General features: G+C 37.7%; 1 protein-coding gene across 5 annotated transcripts in view; it reads right to left on the reverse strand.

The window, feature by feature from the left end:
- MCTP1 (multiple C2 domains, transmembrane 1) overlaps positions 1 to 23384 on the reverse strand; it is a 599307-nt gene that overhangs the window by 7706 nt on the left and 568217 nt on the right. For all 5 annotated transcript variants that reach the window (XM_011944270.1, XM_011944271.1, XM_011944268.1 and 2 more), the window contains one exon: positions 1463 to 1572. In XM_011944270.1, coding sequence (XP_011799660.1) covers positions 1463 to 1572 — 110 coding nt within the window. The remainder of the gene's footprint in view (positions 1 to 1462; positions 1573 to 23384) is intronic.

Genomic DNA, 23384 nt, shown 5'->3' on the forward strand with positions numbered 1-23384 from the left:
GTTTCCCTAAGGCTGAACCACTGCCAAGATCTGGGGGTCATATCCCTCAGCTAGGCATGTTTTCCAGCCAAGCATCTGTTCTGAGGCCTTCTACCACCTAGAGTTACAAAGGAGCTTCTTCCTCCCAGGCGTTCACTGCCTGATCCATGGTATTTTGGTATAAATCAGATGTTTTTGTCGGGTATCAGCACACTGTGTACCCCAGATAAAAGACAACACTCAATGGGGAAATGCCCCAAATTCAGGGCTTCACACTGTTTCAGTGGATAGCGTGTAGAGGACAGGTAAACATTCTTGGAGATGAGAGGAAGAAGGAGAGAGAAAAGATACGGGAATGGTCTTCAGAAGGCCAAGACTGAATGTTTCCTAAAGGCACATCTGAGAGTGAGAGGGGGGCTGTTCTGTCTAATATAATGTAAGAAAGTAGAAACTCAGCACCTACACATGCGGAAATATATTAAACAAAAAATTATACAAAATAAAATGCATTATCCCTTGCAACATGACAGGCACCAGATGAATGACTCACACCTTTAGTTTAAATAATTTACTCCTTTCAAATTCTGTGTATGCCCAAGGATTCAGATCTGTAGAAAACTTTTGGTTATGAATAACAAACAATGAATAGATACATTAAACTAAGAAAATAAAGGTTTCTCCAGAATTTGGCACCCCTTCTTGAATAGACCATTAGCAATCATTATGTAGGCCAATTTTTACATAATTTAGAAGTATGAGGGTCTTAGTATATCTTTTAACTGATAAGTGTTGTAAATACACTTTTTAAAAAATATAACATTGTTTTAGATAAAACATAAGTATATAAGATTAAGAATATAAGTTTCTTAATTTTGCATTAGAGCTCAGTGAAGCTCTATTTCCTAATTTTAAAAAGTCAAGGAAAAGGGATGCTGTTTTTATAATTTTAAAAATTGTGTGCATTTTCTAAATGAAAGAGCATTAGTTTATTGATAATTATGGATCTCAGCTATTTAAATACAAACTTGAAAAAAATACTTTTGCAGGGTACCATAAATACAATTTTGAAAAAAATTTAGTGTCACTTGATGAAAATATAACTAGACCAATAATAAAATGCAGGTGTATCTTAATTACCTGAAGTCCTCATATAGCTTGGTTTATTTTTTTCCTATCACAATTTCATATTCCGTTTAAGAACAAAGTCTTTCACAGTGAAAAATGTGCTAAAATTTAGGACGGTGTTATTTCTTCAAAGCTACAAGTATGACTTCTTTCCAACCAATATGTTCTAAATTTCAGGAAGGAAATTGACAGAACTTTCATAAAGCCAAAGACTGGCAGAAATAAATGATGAAACTGAGCAATAGAGCACCCAGAAGGAGTGTCCCCTGCCAAAAAGGATGTGGCATTTCACCCTTCGAGAAACAAATGGACACCCTGTCCCACAGAAGACCGGGGCTCACATGTCACCGTCACTCACTTCTTTATCCTTTCGCCAAAGGAAGCCACTTCATCTAGGATGTTCTGGACACTGACACAAACCTCCTGGATGGCATAGATTTTATTTATAAATCCCTTTTTTTCACTGTCCTAAAATGCAATAAAAAAGAAACTCTGTATGAGTAAAGGTATTCTTCATTGCTTGAATTATTTGTGTTGTCCCTCTCTTGCATTTTTAAACTTAAATCAACTTCATTTTTGTGTGTATATAAATGGATAATTGGAACCCATGAAAATATCAGGATTTTAAGGAACATGAGGAGAAAGGGGACCCAGCGTCATGGATTTGTGCTTATAAAGATGGCTGCAAAGCAAGAGCCTCGGGTTCCTTTGCACTTGCTCTGATGAGCAGAACATACATTTGGGGGAGGAAGGTATAAGAGAGAGGGGAGGCCCCAGAATTACCAAACCCGGATTCTACAGTGCTTCTGGATTCACCGAGATATACTTAGCGGACCCAGTTTCTTGACCCCACCGCCCATAAACCTAACTTTTGTTGTGGCTCTAGATATTTCAGCAGCAGCAGCAGAGAATGCTGGATGCACTTGAGATTTGTGAGCTATGAAAACTGCAAAAAAAAAAAAAAAAAGAAGAAGAAAAGAAAAAAAAAAAAACCCACCAAAACCTGGAATCTACTATGTGGATACTGCTTAGATCATATACAAACTAAGCCTGACCACCTTCTTAAAAATAATAGTCATATATTTTATACAGTAGTATATGCTGTATTAGGTTCTAACTAAACATTTTTTCCCCTTTTTGGTGCTTAGTTCATTTTAAAATACTGAATTTAAGCAAAGCTGGTGTGCTCCAGGTAATGGATGGGTGGAGATTGAGCATTACATTTAAGCACCTAGAGAGTGGTGTGACCTTAGGAGAAATGTGCATATTTTGCAATTTTAGAGCCAAAGGAAGAAACAGTGGTGGCCTTTCACAATTGAAAATTCTGCTTAGTAGCCTGGCATCACAGGCACTTGCCTAGGCTGTTTGGTGGAGACCATCCAACCCTGATTCTATGACTCCATTCCTCCATGCCAGCTTGAATATCTATGGAAATGTAGATCCAATTTCATTACTTTAACTTCTTTTGAACACTTGCACACTATGCCAGAACACTTGAGACCTCATGTGGCAGTCAGTGCTTGCTGAAAGCAGCCAGGAAGCTAGAATAATAATGTCATGTTGCACATTTACATACTGACTTTCATTTCAGAAGAATCTAAAGCACTCTACACTGTGAACACTTGGCCAGGGCTGGCATCCCGCCACCTCAGAAACTGCAGGCAAGTGAATGACAGATGTGTGTGCCTCCTCCAAGGACAACAGGGTACACTGGGACCAAGGACACAGAGGCCAGTTTTATAACGATCTTTGGTATAGATACCAGTTACTTAGAGTCTTAATTTAATTCACATGGGAGAAATGTGTCTATTATTCATCTTGCTTATGCCAAAATGGATTGTCAATTAGGTAGACAAGACGCATAAAGCTTAAACAGTATTGGGAACAGTTAGCTACTCAGGGTTCCCCTACTGTCTTCAGAAGTCACCATTCACTTGTCATGACAGACGTTGGTCCATCAATTTATCTTTCACACTCTCCAGTAAAAAAAAAAAAGAAAAAAAAAGTTAGGAAAAAAAAGTTTCACCTATACAATTGTGCACGTTAGAGTAAAATGAGTAACCAGTGGCTTTTTCCTGTTCCTTTCAAAACTAGAAAGTAGGTCTGTCCCACCTGTGTGTCCCTTAGTATTCTCAAGCACCAGCTAAGTTCATTTATGTCTGTGAAGCAAAGTACTCATAAATATTTATCCACATACGGAATAAGTCAAACTGGAGTTGAAGCATGCTGGTTGTACAACGGAAGTCCATTGAGAATGTCTTTCACCTCAAAATTATGTGAAAAAATATTTCACAGAAACAAAATATGTGAAATACCTAGGTAAAACCTCAGCAGGAAATGTACAAAATATATAAAGTTTTTTTTTTCAGTTGAATATATAGGCTTAATGAAATTTCAAGCAAATCCTAATGTTTAGAGTGGAGAAAACAGGGAGAACTTAATAGTGTTTTTAAAGTTTGTTGGACAAATAAATAGGTAACTAGCTAAGAAATTTTACAAAAGAGAAATCATGAGAAGGCATTCAGTGTATCCGATATTTAATTAAAATGAGATATGGGCATCAAAAGACTGGTATATGATAAGGTGCCATGCACAAAGGAAGTAAGTATTGTTATTGGGCATTTAACTGGGGAAAGTTATGTTAAATCCTACCTAAAATAGACATTCACATCTGAGATAGCCAAAATCTATCTTAATATCTGCCTCAAATAGCCCCCAATACATTCCATATTAATGTTAAGAAGTTTTTTTAAAAACAGTATCTACCATAATGAAGTTGGCTTCATCCCTGGGATGCAAGGCTGATTCAACATGCACAAATGAATAAATTAATCACATAAACAGAACTAAAAACAAAAACCACATGATTATCTCAATAGACGCGAAAAAAGCCTTTGATAAAATTCAACATCCCTTCAAGTTAAAAACTCAATAAACTAGGTATTGATGGAACATACCTCAAAATAATAAGGACCATTTATGACAAACCCACAGCCAATATCATACTGAATGGGCAAAAGCTAGAAGTATTCCCCTTGAAATCTGGCACAAGATAAGGATGCCCTCTCTCACTACTCCTATTCAACATAGTATTGGAAGTTCTGGTCAGGGCAATCAGGCAAGAGAGAAATAAAGGGTATTCACATAGGAACATAGGAAGTTAAACTGTCTCTGTTTGCAGATGACGCGATCCTGTATCTAGAAAACCCTATTGTCTCAATCCTAAAGTTTCTTAAGCTGATAAGCAACTTCAGCAAAGTCTCAGGATATAAAAATCAATGTGCAAAATTGCTAGTATTCCTATACACCAACAGTAGACAAGTAGAGAGCCAAATCATGAATCAACTCCCATTCACAATTGCTACAAAGAGAATAAAATACCTAGGAATACAGCTAACAAGGGAAGGGAAGGACCTCTTCAAAGAGAACTACAAACCACTGCTCAAGGAAATCAGAGGACACAAACAAATGGGAAAATATTTCATGCTCATGGATAGGAAGAATCATTATTGTGAAAATGGCCATACTACCCAAAGTAATTTATAGATTCAGTGCTATTCCCATCAAACTACCACTGACATTCTTCACAGAATTAGAAAAAAACTTCTTTAAAATTAGTATGGAACCAAAAAAGAGCCCATATAGCTAAGACAATCCTAAGCAAAAAGAACAAAGTTGGAGGCATCATGCCACCTGACTTCAAACTATATTACAAGGCTACAGTAGCCAAAACAGCATAGTACTGGTACAAAACCAGACACATACACCAACAGAATAGAAAAGAGATCTCAGAAATAAGACCGCACATCTACAACCATCGGATCTTTGACAAAGTTAACAAAAACAAGCAATGAGGAAAGGATTCCTTATATAATTAACAGTGCTGGAAAAACTGGCTAGCCATATGCAGAAAACTGAAACTGGACCCCTTTCTGATACTTTATACAAAAATTAACTCAAGATGGACTAAAGACTGAGATGTAAAACAAAACTATAAAAACCCTAGAAGAAAATCTAGACAATACCACAGACATACGCACAGGCAAAGATTTCATGACAAAAACGTCTAAAGCGAACATTTTGCTTTGCACTGCAACCAACGTTTTGGTTGCAGTGAAACCAAAGCAAAAATCAACAAATGGGATCTAATTAAACTAAAGAGCTTCTGCATAGCAAAAGAAATCAGAGCAAACAGACAGACAACTTACAGAATGGCAGAAAATTTTTTCAATCACTCTGACAAAGGTCTAATATCCAGAATCTACAAGGAACTTCAATTTACAAGAAAAATCCATTAAAAAGTAGGCAAAGGACATGAACAGACACTTCACAAAAGAAGACTTACTATTATTTTCGACATGAAGTTTCTCTCTTGTTGCCCAGGCTGCAGTGCGATGGTGGGATCTCAGCTCACTGCAACCTCTGCCTCCCAGGTTCAAGCAATTCTCCTGCCTCAGCCTCCCAAGTAGCTGGTATTACAGGCATGTGCCACCACACCTGGCTAACATTTTGTATTTTTAGTAGACACGGGGTTTCACCATGTTCTCCAGGCTGGTCTTGAACTCCTGACCTCGGGTGATCCACCCACCTTGGCCTCCCAAAGTCCTGGGATTACAGGCGTGAGCCACTGTGCCCAGCCCAAAAGACATTTATGCAGTCAACAAACTTATGAAAAAAAGCTCAACATCAGTGATCATTAGAGAAATGAAAATCAAAACCACAATGAGATACCATATTGTGCCAGTCAGAATGGCGATTATTAAAAAGTCAAGAAACAACAGATGCTGGCGAGGCTATGGAGAAATAGGAATACTTTTACACTGTTGGTGGGACTGTAAACTAGTTCAACCATTGTGGAAGACAATGTGGTGATTCCGCAAAGACCTAGAACCAGAAATACCATTTGACCCAGCAATCCCATTACTGGGAGGGAGGGCATCAGGATAAATAGATAATGCATACAAGGCTTAATACCTAGGTGATGGGTTGACAGGTGCAGCAAACCACCATGGCACATGTTTACCTATGTAACAAACCTGCATGTCCTGCACATGTGTCCTGGAACTTAAAATATAATTAAAATTTTTTTTTAAAGTTAAAAGCAAAAATGAATTATGAAAAGACAATACAGGGAAGTTATTTACTGACCTTGGAATTGGAAAGAACTTTCTAAACGTACAAAAAGTAAAATAAATTACAAAGGAAAATAATTTATAGCAATGGTTACATAAAATTTAAAACATCAAAAGTCATAAATTTAAAAGGCTAAGTGGGAAAAAAAATCAACAAATGCTACCCATGATGGGATGATATTTCCAAAATAGTAAACATCTGAAAGTGTTTTCATTGCATTTTTGTTTATAACAAAAAGACTAATAGTATGTTGGATGAGATTAATTATAGTACATACAATTGATAGGTCATGAAATCAGAAAATATTTAGAGAGAATATATAATGACAACAAAAATGCTTATGATCTAATATATATAGTGTAATCCTAATTTATGTTTAAAATGTCTGTGTTGGGGGAAAAAAAAGGATGAAGGAGATGCATCAAAATATTCCAGTAATGGAAATTTATCTTCTTCATACCTTCCTGTAATATTCAAATTGTTTGCAATTAATATTTTACTTTTATAATCAGAATATTTCCCCAAATGTCTTAATATTACTAAAGGAAGATGGTTAGAAGAAATAAATGAACTGGTACTTGGCTTGTCTATTTTTTATATTTTTATAAGCTATCTTATTTTTGGAAAGAAATGGAATATAAACACACTCATTAAGTCGTGTAAAGTGCTTTTCTCATAACTCATCCAATACTCACAACCATCCTACAATGTAGCTATTTTTCTCCACTCTTCAGAAAACTGAGGCTCAGAGAAAACTACAGAACTTGGGTTGGGACAATGCCTGGCTAACTCCAGCGTCTATATAATAACCATATGACCTTCCTATTCTATCCAGGAAGGTTTCAGTTCCTACCAATAATTCCTTTGAGATCAAGAAAAATGATTTGAAAATGTTTCGAAAATGCAGACACCATAATCTAGCCTGGAGAATCATCACAGAGCTAAAATCTTGAACAAGAGAATGAAATCCAGAAACTTGAAGGTAGAAAGTGAAAGATGTGTTAGAAACCACCAGATTTAATGTCAATAAGGTAAGCAAATATTAAGTGCAGGACCTTCATTAATAAGATATGTCACTTGAGGCATCTGTGAAGAAAATTTTTAATAGCCATTTTAAAATCCAAGTGCTGATGTGCGATTATTGGCTAAGGATTTTTAAATATTCGCTCAATCTTCATTTGCTTTGTTACTGCTGCACTCCCAGCCCACTGCCACTCCCTTACCCTCAACTACCAAAAGACAAAATAAGATGGTCTGTAATTTTGGCGCAGTTTTGAAAAGCAAATGCTTTGGGATAAAATTTTCATTTTAAAATCTGTCATCAAATTCTATATTCTTTCATTGTGGTCTCCAACCAATGAAGTAATTACTCTTTATATACAGTATAGGACCCAAACCTGGAATGGGTAATGGAATTGCTATGTTGCATTCCAATATTTCATACTTTTTTCAATAATGTTCAATACTTTATTGTAGAGAATAAATTGGTACATTCCTTTATTGTTGTTTTTGCTTTCCTTTATAAAGCAGCTTGGATGAAAGAAATATCACAGAGTAGTTAATCACCCAGTCTTGGTAGTGACACTTTTTTTTTTAATGCATTATTAATGTTTCTTTTGAAGATGCAAAAAAAAAAAATACCTACAATAGCTATAACCATGAATCTGAGAGTATGTGAGATTTATATTGCACAACTATTTCTAATGATTCTATACAATATTTCTAAAAGCTCTCTTATTAGGTTTTAAATAGTCCCTAAAACATCACTAACTGCAAAAGTTGAAGTACAGTGATTCTTTAATATATGCCTACTTTACTATGACATATCACAACAGAAAGTTAACTAGATTCTTCCAGAGTAACTACCACCTAGTTTTGAGATATTTAAGAAAATCTAAAGACCTAAATAATCAATAGGCATACCTTACATATTTGAAGAATCCTATTCATTGACTTTCAAGCCAAAATGACAGATTCTCCCCTTCATTGAGTCTGTTCTAAATGGGAACATGAAGCCAAAGTGATAGACATCAGGGGGTGAATATTCTGGTACTGGTTTTTCCTGCCGAGCTGCATCCTAGCTTAGTCATTAATACATTTAGGAACCCTGCCATAGTGGTCATTGTCAACCATGTTGAGACGTTATCTGTTGAACACCTGTGCTGTATTAATCAGAATTAGCAGGTATGCAGAATATATTTGCTACAAATGTAGCTATTATAAAATCAATGTTATTTCACTTTCTAAGGTGAGAGAGTGTCTTAGGAGAAAGGGAGAGCTATTAAATCTTATGCTACAATAATGAACATAAAATGGAACTATACCAGGGCATATGGTCACCTTATTATTTCCTGGAGGAAGTATTCAGATTTGAGATACCTTCTATCCCAAAGAGCTAATTAATCTTTATCATAATTTTGCTTGTCCTTTAAAGTCTTGCTTACATAACCTTTGGCAAAAGGTGAATGGTAAGGCTGATATTTGCTATGAGACATAATTATTTATTATAGTTTACCATTGATTGGAGCTCTTCTTTGGACAAGTATAGACTCACATAGCATGACGTCTGAAATTATGTTTGGAACATGTTTATGTTTCCCGTGCTGGATGCTAAAGATGGTTTTGGTCCACTACTTTCTCTAGTTCACTTAGGTGCCATGCAAAATAGACTTCTTCTCAGATCTATACTTCCAACCTATGGTAAATACATTAGATGGGAAGTATGGAGTGGATAAAGGCACAAAAAGAAGTGATCAAATGTTTTCTCTGTGCCAATCTTTCCTCTTTTTCAGATATTAAAAAACCATGTTTCAACCTGAAATCTGGAATACTGAAATTCTCAGAAAGCAGTTCAGCAATTCAGAGTCCCTTGGCTACTGAATCTTATCTAAGTGTCTTATTCAGTTCTTACTGTATCAAATCTTGTGCAGTTTCCTTGGTGCCTTGCCTCTCTTCCTGATATTAGCCTTGAAAAATAGAAACACTCTATTGAGGCACTGAGGTACTCAGAGTTATTTAAGGTTAACAGGATAAATGGACACCTTTTAACAAGATAGTATATTTTTATCTTAAAACAGTTCTCAAACATTTTGGCTTATGTTAAAAATAAAATTTTGAAATATTAGAGGGAATTCTTAACTATATGAAACCTTTTATGCATGTTTAGTTTTGTACCAGATGACTCAGTGTTAACTTGTCAGAGTCTATTTTAGAAAATGATGGTAAATTCTTTATACTGTTACACTGAGATTTTTTTCCCCTTCTGCTGACTTGGCAGAGGTTTATTTTTTGTTTGTTTTTGCTTTTTTGCAGAATGAGTCTTTACCTGGTTTTAATATTTGCTTCCTCTTTTGCAAAGTAGCCTTATGCTTTTCAGAGCTCATTTCTACTACAGAATTTGTAATGGCATTTAACTGTGCTTTACCTTGTTGGCTTAATCTTATACATGTAATTTGCATGCAACTTTAAAGATGATTGTAATGTAAAAAGAATTTGGAGAGAAATATACCCTGGGCTAGACAATGCAAACAACAGGCATTTTTTTTTTTTTTTTTTTTTTTTTGAGAGGGAGTCTCGCTCTATCCCCAGGCTGGAGTGCAGTGGCCAGATCTCAGCTCACTGCAAGCCCCGCCTCCCGGGTTTACGCCATTCTCCTGGCTCAGCCTCCCGAGTAGCTGGGACTACAGGTGCCGCCACCTCGCCCGGCTAGTTTTTTTTTTGTATTTTTTAGTAGAGACGGGGTTTCACGGTGTTAGCCAGGATGGTCTCGATCTCCTGACCTCGTGATCCACCCGTCTCGGCCTCCCAAAGTGCTGGGATTACAGGCTTGAGCCACCGCGCCCGGCCCTCAACAGGCATTTTTAAGTGGCAGCTGGCACTCTAAGAGTTATAATAAAAGCCAGGAAGGAAAGAATGGAAAAAAAGAAAAGAAAAAGTGACGAATGAGAAAGAAGGGAAAAAAAAAGAGGAAGAGACAAAGGAGATGAGGGAGAGGAAAACACGGAAAAGAGAAACTCTCACAGACAGAAGGAAGATGAGAAGACTGAGAACCTGACTATGAGGAAGGAAAATGTCTCCAGTCAGAAGCACAAATGACATAAAGTCAAGACAGAAACAAAACTTGCTAACCATGTTAACTTCTAATTCAACAAAAATTATTTGTAAAAGGTTGTACATAGTTTTTATTAAATGTAAATAAACCTTACTGCAAGCATTCAGCAATGCGGATGGACCTGTTGTCAGGAGGGAGAGTTCCCTGGAGCCAAAAACTGAAGAACCCCCCAACTTTTGCTTTGAGATGAAGTCTCACTTTGTTGCCCAGGCTGGAATGTAGTGACTCCATCACAGCTTATTACAGCTTCAACCTCCTAGGCTCAAGCAATCCTCTCACTTCAGCCTCTCAAGTAGCTGGGACCACAGGTGTGTACCACCACATCCACATCTTTTTTTTTTTTTTTTTTTTTTTTGTGGATAGAGAGAGGGTCTTGCTGTGTTGCCCAGGCTATCTCGAATTCCTGGGTTCAAGCAATCGTCCCACCTTGGTCTCCCAAAGTGCTAGGATTACAGGTGTGAACCACCACACCCCAGCCAAGAAAAAACCCTTTTTAACTGTCCTGCAAATATAGTCAGCCCCCCACACAGTGGGTTTGCATCCATCGATTCTACCAATGGGCAGTTATATCAGAGACTTGAGCATTCACAGATTTTGGATACGATTTTGGTATCCATGGGAGGTTCTGGAACAGATCTCTTAAGGATACCCAGGGACCTGTATTTGAAAGGTCTTAAAAGAACCTTATCAATATCAATATCAAAACCTTTGACTTAATCGCCTGGCCAGCAGCCAGGAAAACGGGGCCTTATAGATTATCCCATCTCAGGCTCTTGTCCCAGAAGTTCTGCTTTCAGATGGACTCCAAGTGAAAGGGCCAAAGAGGACTAGTTCTAGGCTAATTCTGATAGAAGCCACAACAGACGCTGTGACGCTCAGGCTCCCAAGTATCCAGAGATTCTGAAAAATAAGTAACAAAGGCTACTTTCAACCAAGATAACACAAATTTTGAGATAAGAATTCGTATGCCTCACAGGGTTTTCTGTAAAATCAAAATGAACAAATTGTGGAAAGGTTTTGAAATGTGAAAGTATGTGAAAAAATAAAGCACAAGAAAATGTGGAAGCACCATCAGGATTACAGGTCACTGCCTGTCCTTAGACCTCATTTGAAAAGAAAAGAAAAGGTGAAATAAGATGTTTCCTAAAACCCCTCCTGGTTAGGTTTACTCACTTTACAGATAATATAAAAAGGACTGAATAGTCTCTGCCCTTCAGAGTCCGTTGAAAGCTTATTTGAGAATACTGTTGGTGGGTGGAATTTCTCCTGCTCTTTCTACAAGCTCAGTAGTTAAAGCTTGAGTGAGAATACCAAAGCTGGAGTGGGCTCAAACACCAAGCTTGTTCCTGAATCCAGATAACAAAAATGCTGGGCTGGGTTTTTTTTGTTGTTTGTTTCTTAAATCTCAACTTCTAATGAAAAAGTTGTAGATGTATGTTTGTTTTTTAAAAATCTTCTTTCGAAATTGTTTATTTCATTTTCAAATATATGTTTAAACATGGTTGAAAATTCAAATGCAGAACTGAGAAGGCAGTTGAGAGTTTAGAGAAGGCAGTGGGCACTCTATAATTCTAGATGACCACATTTAGAAGATGAGTGGATTTCTTAGTAACTGGCTGTCTTGCTAAGTATGGTTCAAATGCTGCTCCCATCATTTTCTTAGCTAGGTGATTTTGAGCAATGTATTAAATGATTCATCTGTAAAATGAGGATAATAACTCAACCTACCTTTGCGATGGTTGTAAAATTAAATTAATCTATTAAAGCCATAAAATCCACAAATATCTGGAACATAGGAAGTACTCGGTAAACATCAGTCATTAATATTAACAATTTGAAGAGACTGAAAAAGGAAATCCTACAACACTTTTAAAAGTTAAATTGTATTAAATCTTAATAAAGATGACAGAATTTTCTCCCTTGTATCTCAGGAATATTATTTCATGCTTGTAAAACTTCTTTGTCATATGTATCATCATATATGATCCTTACAACCATCACACGAGGGTGATGGATATTATTCTCATTCCCAGCTTGAAGAAACTAAAGATCAGTTGCCTAAAGATCCACCTCACACTTCTGCCTCAATTCATGCTCACTCTCTTTGGGTGCCTCCAGTTGTATGTGTTCTTATCTGAGATATGGGACTTGAAAAATGGCATCTGAGCAGAAAGTTCATCTGTTTACAGTATTTCTCATCCACTGGAAGTTGTATGTCCTCTGAAGGCCACTGGTTATACTCATAAGATGCATGCCTTTTATCATGTGATTTTATTTGTTAATGCTTATTCAGTTAAAACTATTAGAATCAGTGAGCTGTTCTTCAATAAGCCTTGTGGCTGAATCAGCGCCAGAGTTATTTAATCTTAAATAGTACAAGTTCTGTTGCTAATATACTTACTAGTACAGTTCTTAACCAAAGAAAGATTCCGATTATTTTATTATGATTATGTCTTTCGTATAAGTTACAAAAAGTCATATACACAAGGTATGGGGCCCTCAAAGTTTGTTTTTTTTTTTTTTTTTTTGAGACGGAGTCTTGCTCTGTCGCCCGGGCTGGAGTGCAGTGGCCGGATCTCAGCTCACTGCAAGCTCCGCCTCCCGGGTTTACGCCATTCTCCTGCCTCAGCCTCCCGAGTAGCTGGGACTACAGGCGCCCGCCACCTCGCCCGGCTAGTTTTTTGTATTTTTTAGTAGAGACGGGGTTTCACTGTGTTAGCCAGGATGGTCTCGATCTCCTGACCTCGTGATCCACCCGTCTCGGCCTCCCAAAGTGCTGGGATTACAGGCTTGAGCCACCGCGCCCGGCCAAAGTTTTTTTCTTAAATAGATTTGTTATGAAACTAATCACATCGTTTATAGGACTTTATGGCTTATAAAGCATTTTAAATTTATCTTTCCACTTGAGATGGCAGGGTCATATGGTTCCTCCATTTTACAGATAGGGAAACTGAGGCTTGGAGAAGCTAAGATTTCATTACTAGTTAAAAAGAGTTCCTGGGACTATAACCCATGTCTCATGGTTGAAATTGGGCTCCTTTCAGGTCACTGTCAAAAAGTTGTCGAGTCCCATATGGTATTTTTTCGATACATTGTTTTAGATATTTAAACTTGGGTCTTCCTCAAAACTAACCTTGAGTTATAATCAAATTGTGAGAGAAAAGAATCATATTAGTATTAGAAAAACAATGCTCTTTGTGACATCTCCACAACCAAGTAAGGACTACTTTGTGAAATCCAGAGGCTATTTTTCTCTACAAATATTTTACAAGACAAACTTGTACCTTTCTAAAGAGGCACATCTGTTGTAAATTACTCCCTTACAGAAAGAGAGAATCACCATCCCTTCTCCCCATCTGAGCTTAAAAGAGATTTGTTGACATATTCTAAGGCTAGCATAGACAAAACAGCATAGGAAAGAGGTGGTGGTCAGCAGGACCAGGGTTTGGCTTTGCTTAAACTAATTCCACATGCCCCGTGACCATTAGCTGTTTTTTATTTCCTGCTCTAAAGATCCGTAGTGAAAATAATCTGGGATAGGGAAAAGCTGCACTTATTATTTTTTTCCCCAACAAGATGCTGTGTTAGCAAATAGAAGATATGAGCCACCTTCAGCAAACCAAGGTCTTTAATAACCCATTTTTCAAACACTACTGGTATTTCCTTTCCAAACAAATATGGACTGTGACTGGAATCAATTTAATCATTTGTATGGTTACAATTGCCAAGTTTCTGGAAATAATCACCATTTAAATACTGGATAACATTTTTATATGAAGTTAACAACAGTTTTATAGCTATTTAATTTCCATGATTTGTTTGTTTGCTGTACATCTTCAGTGTCTGCGAGCATGACGTTTGGGGATAGGGAACAGTCTTAAGAACAAATCAGGATAAAAGCAATGTCAAAGTCGTGTTAAAGGCCTGACTTGAATCCACCAAACGAGAAATTAGCATTAGGAAAAAATGATTTGCTCCACCATTTTGGGCTTTTATTTCTCAATTTCCTTATAAGCAGCAAAACAGTAATATCATCCACCATTTTCAGACCTTGGCATAATGCAGAAAACCCAGAACAGGACTGAGAATTCAATTGTCCTCCTAAGATAATAGGGTTCTTCAGTAAAATTCAACAAAACATAGCAGATGTCTGTATAAATAAAGGGCCTGGCAAATTTGAGGGGAACTAGGCCATCTTTCTCTATTGATGCCATATGTAGCACATACCTGAATAACAACTTAGTGTTCTATGGGATGCTGCTGATATATGGGGTAGGCCTATCCCCTAAACCCCTTCCTTACTGCAGAGTAAATCACTACAACAGGCTCATTCTGAGGTCAACCTGGAAGAAAATTCCAAAGGCCTACTTTATTTAGCTTATGATAAAGTTGGTTACTTAGTGGTATGGATCGTGGTGCCTTGCAATTTATTGAGGGAAAAAGGGCAAGAAAAAGATGAGAATCAATTTCAAAAGTGTCTCAAATTCTTAAACTCCCCAGTTTAAGATGGCTATTGGTTTAACAGGATAAAACAAGTTCTTTAGAAATGGTAGTTTATGTATCTGCATTTTAAAATTCTGCATTTACAATAAAAGTGAGCTGGGCATGGATTGAGGCTATGATGTACTTTCCTAGGCCTGTCCTAATCAAGCCGGGGGATGTTGTAGGCTTAAATCCTGTTGTGCATTTTACGAGCCATGTGACCTCTTAGATACTTGGTTTTCTCTTCAGTAAGACAGAGATCATATCCACCTGATAGAGTTGATGTGGGAACAGAATGAAATCATGTGTGTAAAGCAACTGGCATGCTGATAGATATTATATAAATACTAGTTTTCTTCTCACCGACTCTCTCTCTTCCCAAAGGGTAATATTCTCATTTTTTCTGCCTGATTTATCTTTCATTTTCCTCCCCGCCACTGGCTAGAGTTTGTATTTAGGGGCCTGCTTATCATCCACTTCATTCATGTCATCTCTTCATTTGGGTAGTATTTTTTTTTAGCCAAATCTCAATTCATTTCTTCTATTCATTTACTCAATAAATATTTATTCAACACCAACTACATACCAGACACTATTCTAGGCTCTGAGGATACTGGGCTCTGGGGATACAATGATAAGCAAGATAGCACCAAGAAAATATATGGCGAAACAAACAAGACAAACAGCAAAGAATAAAAAGTGCAATGAAGAGACCTGAAATGGGTACATGTGCTGGACAGTGACCCAGTGGTCAATGAGGGCTGCTCTGATGATGAAACACTGTAGTTGAGAACAGTTTTGGTCAGGAAAACAGAAACTAAGTATTTCAAACAAAGGGAATTGAACACAGGGAAGTAGCTACACAGGTGATGGAAGAATAGAGCATCAAATAGTGTGTGGCAGGAGTGGCACCGTGGAGCAGGTGCTTGGCAGTACAGTACTTGGGATTATGGAGGGAGCTGTCTGGTGGAGAGCTGAACCACAGAGGAAACCCAGTCACCTAGTCACTGCTGGATAATGCCCCCAAAACCAGGGAGACATATCAAGGGGGATGAGGGAGAATGAGAGAAGAGAGAGAATTGTTCTGTTTTATTTACTTCTTCCCTTTTCCCAGTCTCCTTCCAGTATCTCCCATTGGCAAAATCCCCAAAAGAATGTGATTTGCAAGAGAAGAGTGAGTGATGGTCACCTGGAAGTATTACAAGCAAGAACCAGCACAAGATCAGAATGATGAAAGGAATTAACCAGGAGAAGTGCATGTAGTACAAATATGCTAAGGCAAAAAACAAGCTCAACTTGCTTGAGGAAACCAAGGATGCCTGAACATCGTAGCCAGTGAAGAGGGAGCACAGGACAACAGAGAAACAGGCAGTGGCACAGAAGGAGACTTGTAACCATAATGAGAAGTAGAGAGTTTATTCCAAGCATGATGGGAAGCCCATTGGAATGTTTTAGCCAGAGGAAGAACATTACATTTTATTTGTCTTGTTACTAGCTCTTACACAGAATAATTTACATTTTTAAAAGACCACTTATATAGAATATACTGTGGGGGAGAAACAAGATAGTGAGGGGGCTACTACAGTAGCCCACAAAAGGAAGATAGCCTAGACCAGGGTGGACATATTTGGGATGTTTTGAAAGTAAAGACACCATAGACATATTACTAGATTGAATGTGGAAGCCAAGAAAAACAGAAATCAGAGAATTGCTTATATGTTTGGCTTGAGCAACTGGGTAAATGAGACTGATAGTTTTTTGAGACAAGGTCTCACTCCATTGCCCAGGCTGCAGTACAGTGATGCAAACGTGGCTCACTGCAGCCTCAACTTCCTGGGCTCAAGCAGTCCTCCAACCTCAGCCTCCTGAATAGCTGGGACCACAGGCACATGACACTACACCCAGCTAATTCTTTATTTTTGTAGATACGGGGTCTTGCCATGTTGCCCCTGGTCTCAAACTCAAGCGATCCTCCTGCCTTGGCCTCCCAAGGTGCTGAGATTACAGGCATGAGCCATCACACCTGGCTAAGGCTGATTCTGGCTAAGGCTGATTTTACTGCCATAGGGAAGAGTGGAGCAGGAGCAAGTTTGCGAAAAAGGCAGATGAAGAGTTGTGTTTGGGCTGTGAAAAAGTATGAGGTGCCTGTTGGAGATTCAGGAGGTGAGATCAATCCATAGATGGATACCTGAGTCAGGGCCAGAGATCTTAATGTCCCGGGAATAGGAGGAGTCTTCCAGGGAAAGAATATGGACAGAGGACCGGAACAGAGCCCTGAGGCACAACAAAACTTAGCTGTTGAGCACATGGGGAGGATCCAGCAAAGATGACTGAAAAAGACTGAGGTAGGAAAAAAACTAGGAAGAGGCATCAGAGAAGTTGAAAGAAAGAATTTCAGGAAGGAGGAGTAACCTCTCTGAAACTGCTGAGAGGTCAAGAAAGATAGCAGTAAAGTGCTGATGGATTTGGAAAATGGAATTTATTGTAACCTTGACAAGAGCATTCAGTTCAGTGATGGGGATGGAAGCTTTGGATAGATTGAACAGAGAATGTTAGTGAAAAGTAGATGCCTTCACTGAAAAAAACCTTTCAAATTTTGCTGTGAAGGGTTGCTGACAAATGGAGAAGGTACTGGAGAGTACATGTATGGGGTCAAGAGAAGGGATTTTATTTTAAAAGATAAATACTAGAGACCAATAACTCCAGTTGTGATTTTTAACAAGATCTCCAGGTGACATGTATGTACCTTACAGTTTGTGAAGGGCAACACTACAGCATATTTACTGGCTCTTAGCATGACCTAGCATGGAGGAGAAAGGACGTTGCAGAAAAGGGAGACTAACTACAGGAGCAATGTGTTTGGGAAGACAGAGCCCAAGTGGAGGGGAGAAGCAAGGATACCTCTTTCCCAGGGACCAGAGGATGGGGAAGAGGGTAGTGCAGATGAAACAGGTCTTAGCTTTGGTGACAGAAAGATGCGAAGATGTAGAAGTTCCTAATAGCTTCCGTTTTTTCTCGGTGATGTGGAAGACAAAACCATTAGCTGAGAGTGAGCAGGAGTAGTGGCTGGTGGAAGAGGCTGGTGGAGGCAGCATCAGGTGTGAGACTGTTTTCACTGGGAAAGGACATTTTCCTTCTCAGGGCTGTTCGCAGACCCTGTAGGGTGATGAATACGAGTACTATATATTCCTACTCACTGCTGATTTTGCATTTCATCTCTTTCACTGCCTTATTTGGAATTTTATCCATCTTGCCTATTCAATCTTTTATGTAACTCTCCCTTTATAAAGTTTTTGAAGATGTCCCATAGCTTACTATTAAAATATCGAAACTAGTGTTGTGTTCAACAGTCTATCTTGAGAGAAAAGACCCTTCTTTTGGATGAAAACTCTACCGTTCCAGGCTCTGTCGCAGCACAACTGGGGTGATCCAGCCTGCAGCAGGACCAAAACCCAGCAGTCATCACAGAAGAACAAAAAAATATGACTCTTGTTTTTCCTTTCTGACCAATTCCTACTTTTTATTTCTGGCTCTTTTGATTTCTAAAAGATCAATGACAGTTCTTGCTTAAGTAACTGGATAAATGACAGTTCTTGCTTAAGTAACTGGATAAACAATCTAGAACTCGACCAGGACACAGGTAATTTAAATGTTTCATTATGCTGGCATGGTGGTGGAAAAATAAGTCTCTAAAGTAGGTGAACAGCCCCACCAGATTTATACTGTCTGCCTGGGAATGTATTTCCTGCTCCCATGAAGGGTCTGTGTTGATTTCTAGAACTACAGACATCCAACCGGTCACATTAAAGAGGGAAAAAAAAGTTACTATTGTCCCACAGCAAGCTGCTTAAGTTTAGTCAAGTGTGTTATCCTTGTCCTGGCTCTTCAAATTAGCATCCCTCAAATCTATGTTCCCAGTGGACCTTTTACCTCAGTCTTGTTTGTGCCAAAGATTCCTGCATCAAGTAAGGAGGAAGAAATGTTCTCATTGGAAACCAGCAAGAAATGGCAACACAGAGACAGGTTTTAAAGCCATGCCTTATAGAAGGAGGAGCTATTGGACATCTCATGAAAGTGCCCCTGGCAGCTATCTGTAACTTGCCTTTTATCCATTCTTCAAGGCCCGTTCTTCCTTGGTAACACCCTATTCCCAGATATTTCAGAAAGAAATGTGAAGTAGATACTTGTCACCATTTGGGAACCTCTATAATAAAATGCAATCATAAATACTCTTGAGTTCTGGATCATAGTTGTTAGCATCTCCAGCCAAAGAAACACACACACTCCACACACACACGCACACTGCAGAAGAACTTGACTAATATAAAATCAAGTACCTCTGTTAAAAATGTAAGAAGACCTTCACTAGGAAGGCACTGGGAAATACTGCCACTGCAAGGGAGGGTGATCTTACTTTTACTTCTTTTCTTTGAATATAACATTCCAGGAGGACAAAGCAAAGAAATTTTTTGGTATAATTTCTTATAGAGCTTAATAAATCTCTACATACTTGGGGGAATTTAGAATTGTTTTGAGTTTAATTTAGGATTGTTTTGAGTCTAATAGGGGGAATTTAGGATTGTTTTGATAATGTGGCCCAAGACAATTCTTCTTCCATTGTGACCCAGGGAAGTCAAAAGATTGGACACCTCAATTCTAACAGTTTGTGTATTTCTTCTTAGTATTCTATTTGCTTAATAAATTTAATCAATTAGTCCTGAATTTTTTAAGTGTTTAGACTACTGCCTAGTATGTAGTAAGTTCTCAAAAATGTTACTTATTACCATTTTATTACTATTATTTGTTACTATAATTATCTGTGAGTGCTGAAAGATAGATTACAATAAATATTGACTTTTCCTACCTGATTCTTGATGTTTCTGTGACGTCAGATACACACAAATGTTTAAATGCCTCTGTTTATGAATGCTCCCTGATTGTAAGCATGAAAGTTACAACAATCTGCTCTTCCTCAAACATACTGTGCAGAGTTGATAGAAATTATTTTGAACCTTCTGGTTTGTGTGACTTTTTGGCACATCTACCAGTATTATGAATTAGATGATTTATCGGAGCCAAACTGCTGCTATGCAGAAATACAAATAGAAATACCATTCTGCAGACAGACAGATAGCTGGGGAAAACAAAGACAATGTTATAAATTAACATTAAAACATTTATTATTCACTCTATTAATCTGAATGTCAAAACTCTCCTAATTTTTACATTCTTGTTTTTCTATTTCTGAGAATCATTTAGATACTTTTCTTTAGTAAATGGGCATTTATTGTTTTACCTTAGCAGAGATAATGGGCAATATTCAATTAAAAATGTAAAATCAGTGATACCAGGTAGCATTACTCCTGTAAGGTCATTTTATAGAAAGCTACCTAGTGGCAAACATCCTGTGAGTTTCATCAGTTAGGGGAAAAGTTAGTTTTTAGCAACTACATTTGAACATGGTTTTAAGAAATATTAAAAGACAGTATTGTTTCATTCCACAAAGGATTCATTGACAGGCAGTGTTAACAGTGCAGACTGCTATGATTTTATTCTGCTAGGATACAGTGTTCCTCCATCTAAAGCACGCTTGTCCAATCCCTGGCCTGCATGCAGCCAAGGATGACTTTGAATGTGGCCCAACACAACTTTGTAAGCTTTCTTAAAACATTATGAGACTTTTTTGTGATTTTTTTTTTTTCTTAGCTCATCAGCTGTCGTTGGTGTTAGTGTATTTTATATGTGGCCCAAGACAATTTTTCTTCTTCCAGTGTGGCCCAGGGAAGCCAAAAGATTGGACACCCCTGATTCTAAAGGTTTGTGTATTTCTTCTTAACACTCTATTTGCTTAACAAACTTAATCAACTTTTTAGCTGCTTAAAACATTAGTCAAATCATCCTGGTGCTATAGATTGAATGTGTATTGTCCTGCCCCACCCCCACCAAATTCATATGTTGAAAACTAATCTCCAATGTTGTGATATTTGGAGGTGGGGCCTTTGGGAGGTGACTACATCATGAGGGTGGAACTCTTATGAATGGGATTAGTGCCCTTATAAAACAAACCCCAGAGAGTTCTTCTGCCGTATTCTGCCATGCAAGGACACAGCTGAAAGGCAGCTGTCTATGGAACCAGGAAACAGGCTCTCATCAGACACTGGATCTGCCAGAGCCTCGATCTTGGACCTTTTAGCCTCCAGAAGTGTGAGAAATAAGTTTCTGCTGTTTATAAGTCACTCAGTCTATGACATTCTGTTACAACAGCCTAAACAGACTAAGACACTTAAAAAATTATTCAAATCATTCAGGTATGGTTTACAAAATTATTTTTATAGACTTTTATGCCTATAGTGTTTAAATTTAAAGTTGAAGTTTGCATAATTATTTAGATAATTTTATCTATTCCAAATATGGCAAATTTTATCATTCTCATCTACTTTATTATTTAAGTAAGCTAGTTGTGTTAGAGTGTTAAAAATTATTTGGAACACATGTTGGAAAATCATTTTGAAAATTACTATTTCAAAAAAATTTTAATGCAACTGAAGTCAGAGAACAGGGAGAGCAAAGAATTTTCCATCAGATGCCCTGCTTTGTCTTACTTGCAGGAATTATATAAGTGATGAGGTATTTCTCAGGGCTAGAAGGTGGACATCAAAAGGTTTGTGACTTTGGGCAAATACCCAAAACCCATGCTGATGTAATAAGTTATCTAGTGTCCTCAAGCACAGCAATACAGTAAATACAGGATTTCCATCATCCTTCCTTAGAACAAAATTCTAGAGGTCACAAAGTGGGTCTGTGTGTATTTTGTATCAGCAGAGCATAGGTTCTAATCGCTGGGGTCTTAGGATGGTCACAAGTAGTATTTCCTTCTCAAATCAATAAAATGGGATAATCTGTATCTTAAAGGAATATTACTAGGATTAAGGAAAATATCTGATTAGAAAAGAAGTCCCTTCCCTATTTGTAAACCAGCATTTAGTTCTTCATTCACACCCAGGACTCAGTGATGAATGTGGGAGAAAGAGAAAGTTGACAGAGGCATCCTGAGAGCCTTTGATAGACCAGGCACTGTGCTAACCCTCTCAACTTGCATTAGACACACAGTATACAAACAACCCTGCAACAACTATGCTATTACCTCATTTTGAAGATGAAGAAATATAATCTTAGAAAGGTCACGGAGTATGTAAGTGGCTGAGTGAGGACTAGAACCTAGATACGTCTGTAGTCACAAACTTGGAAAAAACAAAAATCACATCTAATGTTACAGAAAATACCTCAATGCTTACACAACTCTGTTCAATCAAATAACCCCAATCCTAGTTCTGTGATCTCTCAAACATGTAGAGTGATATTGTAATTAACATTCAGATTATCCCTTCATGTACCTCCAATGCACATTAACTGTACCAGCTGCCACTTACATACATCCACCACCATCCTTTCCAGAATTTCTGTGAGCACTGCTGATCAAATGCAAACACTCACTGGTACTCATTAAAATAGCTGTTCATTCCTCTGTAGACAGACATGGCATGAAAAGCATTAATATTTTAGGATGCAGTCTTATAACATGTATTGTACTTCTTTCCAGTCATAAAGTAATAACTCTATTGTGGAAAACTTGGAAAATAAACACAAACATAGAAAGAGTAAAAAAAATCTCTGGTAAACATTATTAACATTTTAGGGTATATCTTTCTAGTATCTTTTCTACTTATTAATCTTTGTGTAATTATTAATCATGTGGTTACTATGTGTCAAACACTGTGTCAGATGATGGGATTCAATGAAGAAGACAGACCTGATCTGGAATCTATTATATTGAAAATATACATTTATTGGGCTTAAACAATCCTCCCACCTCAGCCTCCCAAGTAGCTGGGACTATAGGCGTGTGCCACCACATCTGGCTAATTTTTGTATATTTTGGAGAGATAAGATCTCACTATTTTGTTCAGGTAGGTCTTGGACTCCTGGCCTAAAGCAATCCTTCCACCTTGGCCTCCCAAACTGCTGGAATTACAGACATGAGTGAGGGATCATGCCCAGCCTCTGTCTTTCATTTTTAAGGTACAAATAGCATATGATAAATATTTCCATGCTCTTTTTTCTTACTTAACCCTGTTTCTTAGAGATTGCTCCATATCAGTGTTGAAAAGCTTCCTCATTCTTCTAGCTGCATCATGGCCTATGGTATTGATGTACCATTATTTATTTAATCCGTTTTCTCTTAATAGATGTTTAGGTTCTTTATCAGTTTTTTTTTTTTTTTGCTGCCAGGAAAAAAAAAAGCAAAGAACACCTTGTCTATGAGATAATTGACCTGTGTGAGTGTATTTGTAGTATTTGTAGTATAAACTTCTAGAAGTGGAACTGTTTGGCCAAAGGATTTGTGTTTTTGTAATTCTGGTACTTACTGCCAAATCAGCTTCCAAAAGAGATTGTACAATTTCCACTCCCACCAGGAGGACACGGAGTTACCCATTTCTTTGCCAGACTATGTCACAGACATGCCTTCTCTTTTCCATGTATTTTCAAGACTATT

This window comes from Colobus angolensis, unplaced genomic scaffold (assembly GCF_000951035.1).
Source record: "Colobus angolensis palliatus isolate OR3802 unplaced genomic scaffold, Cang.pa_1.0 Scaffold23, whole genome shotgun sequence".
Classification (NCBI taxonomy): domain Eukaryota; kingdom Metazoa; phylum Chordata; class Mammalia; order Primates; family Cercopithecidae; genus Colobus; species Colobus angolensis.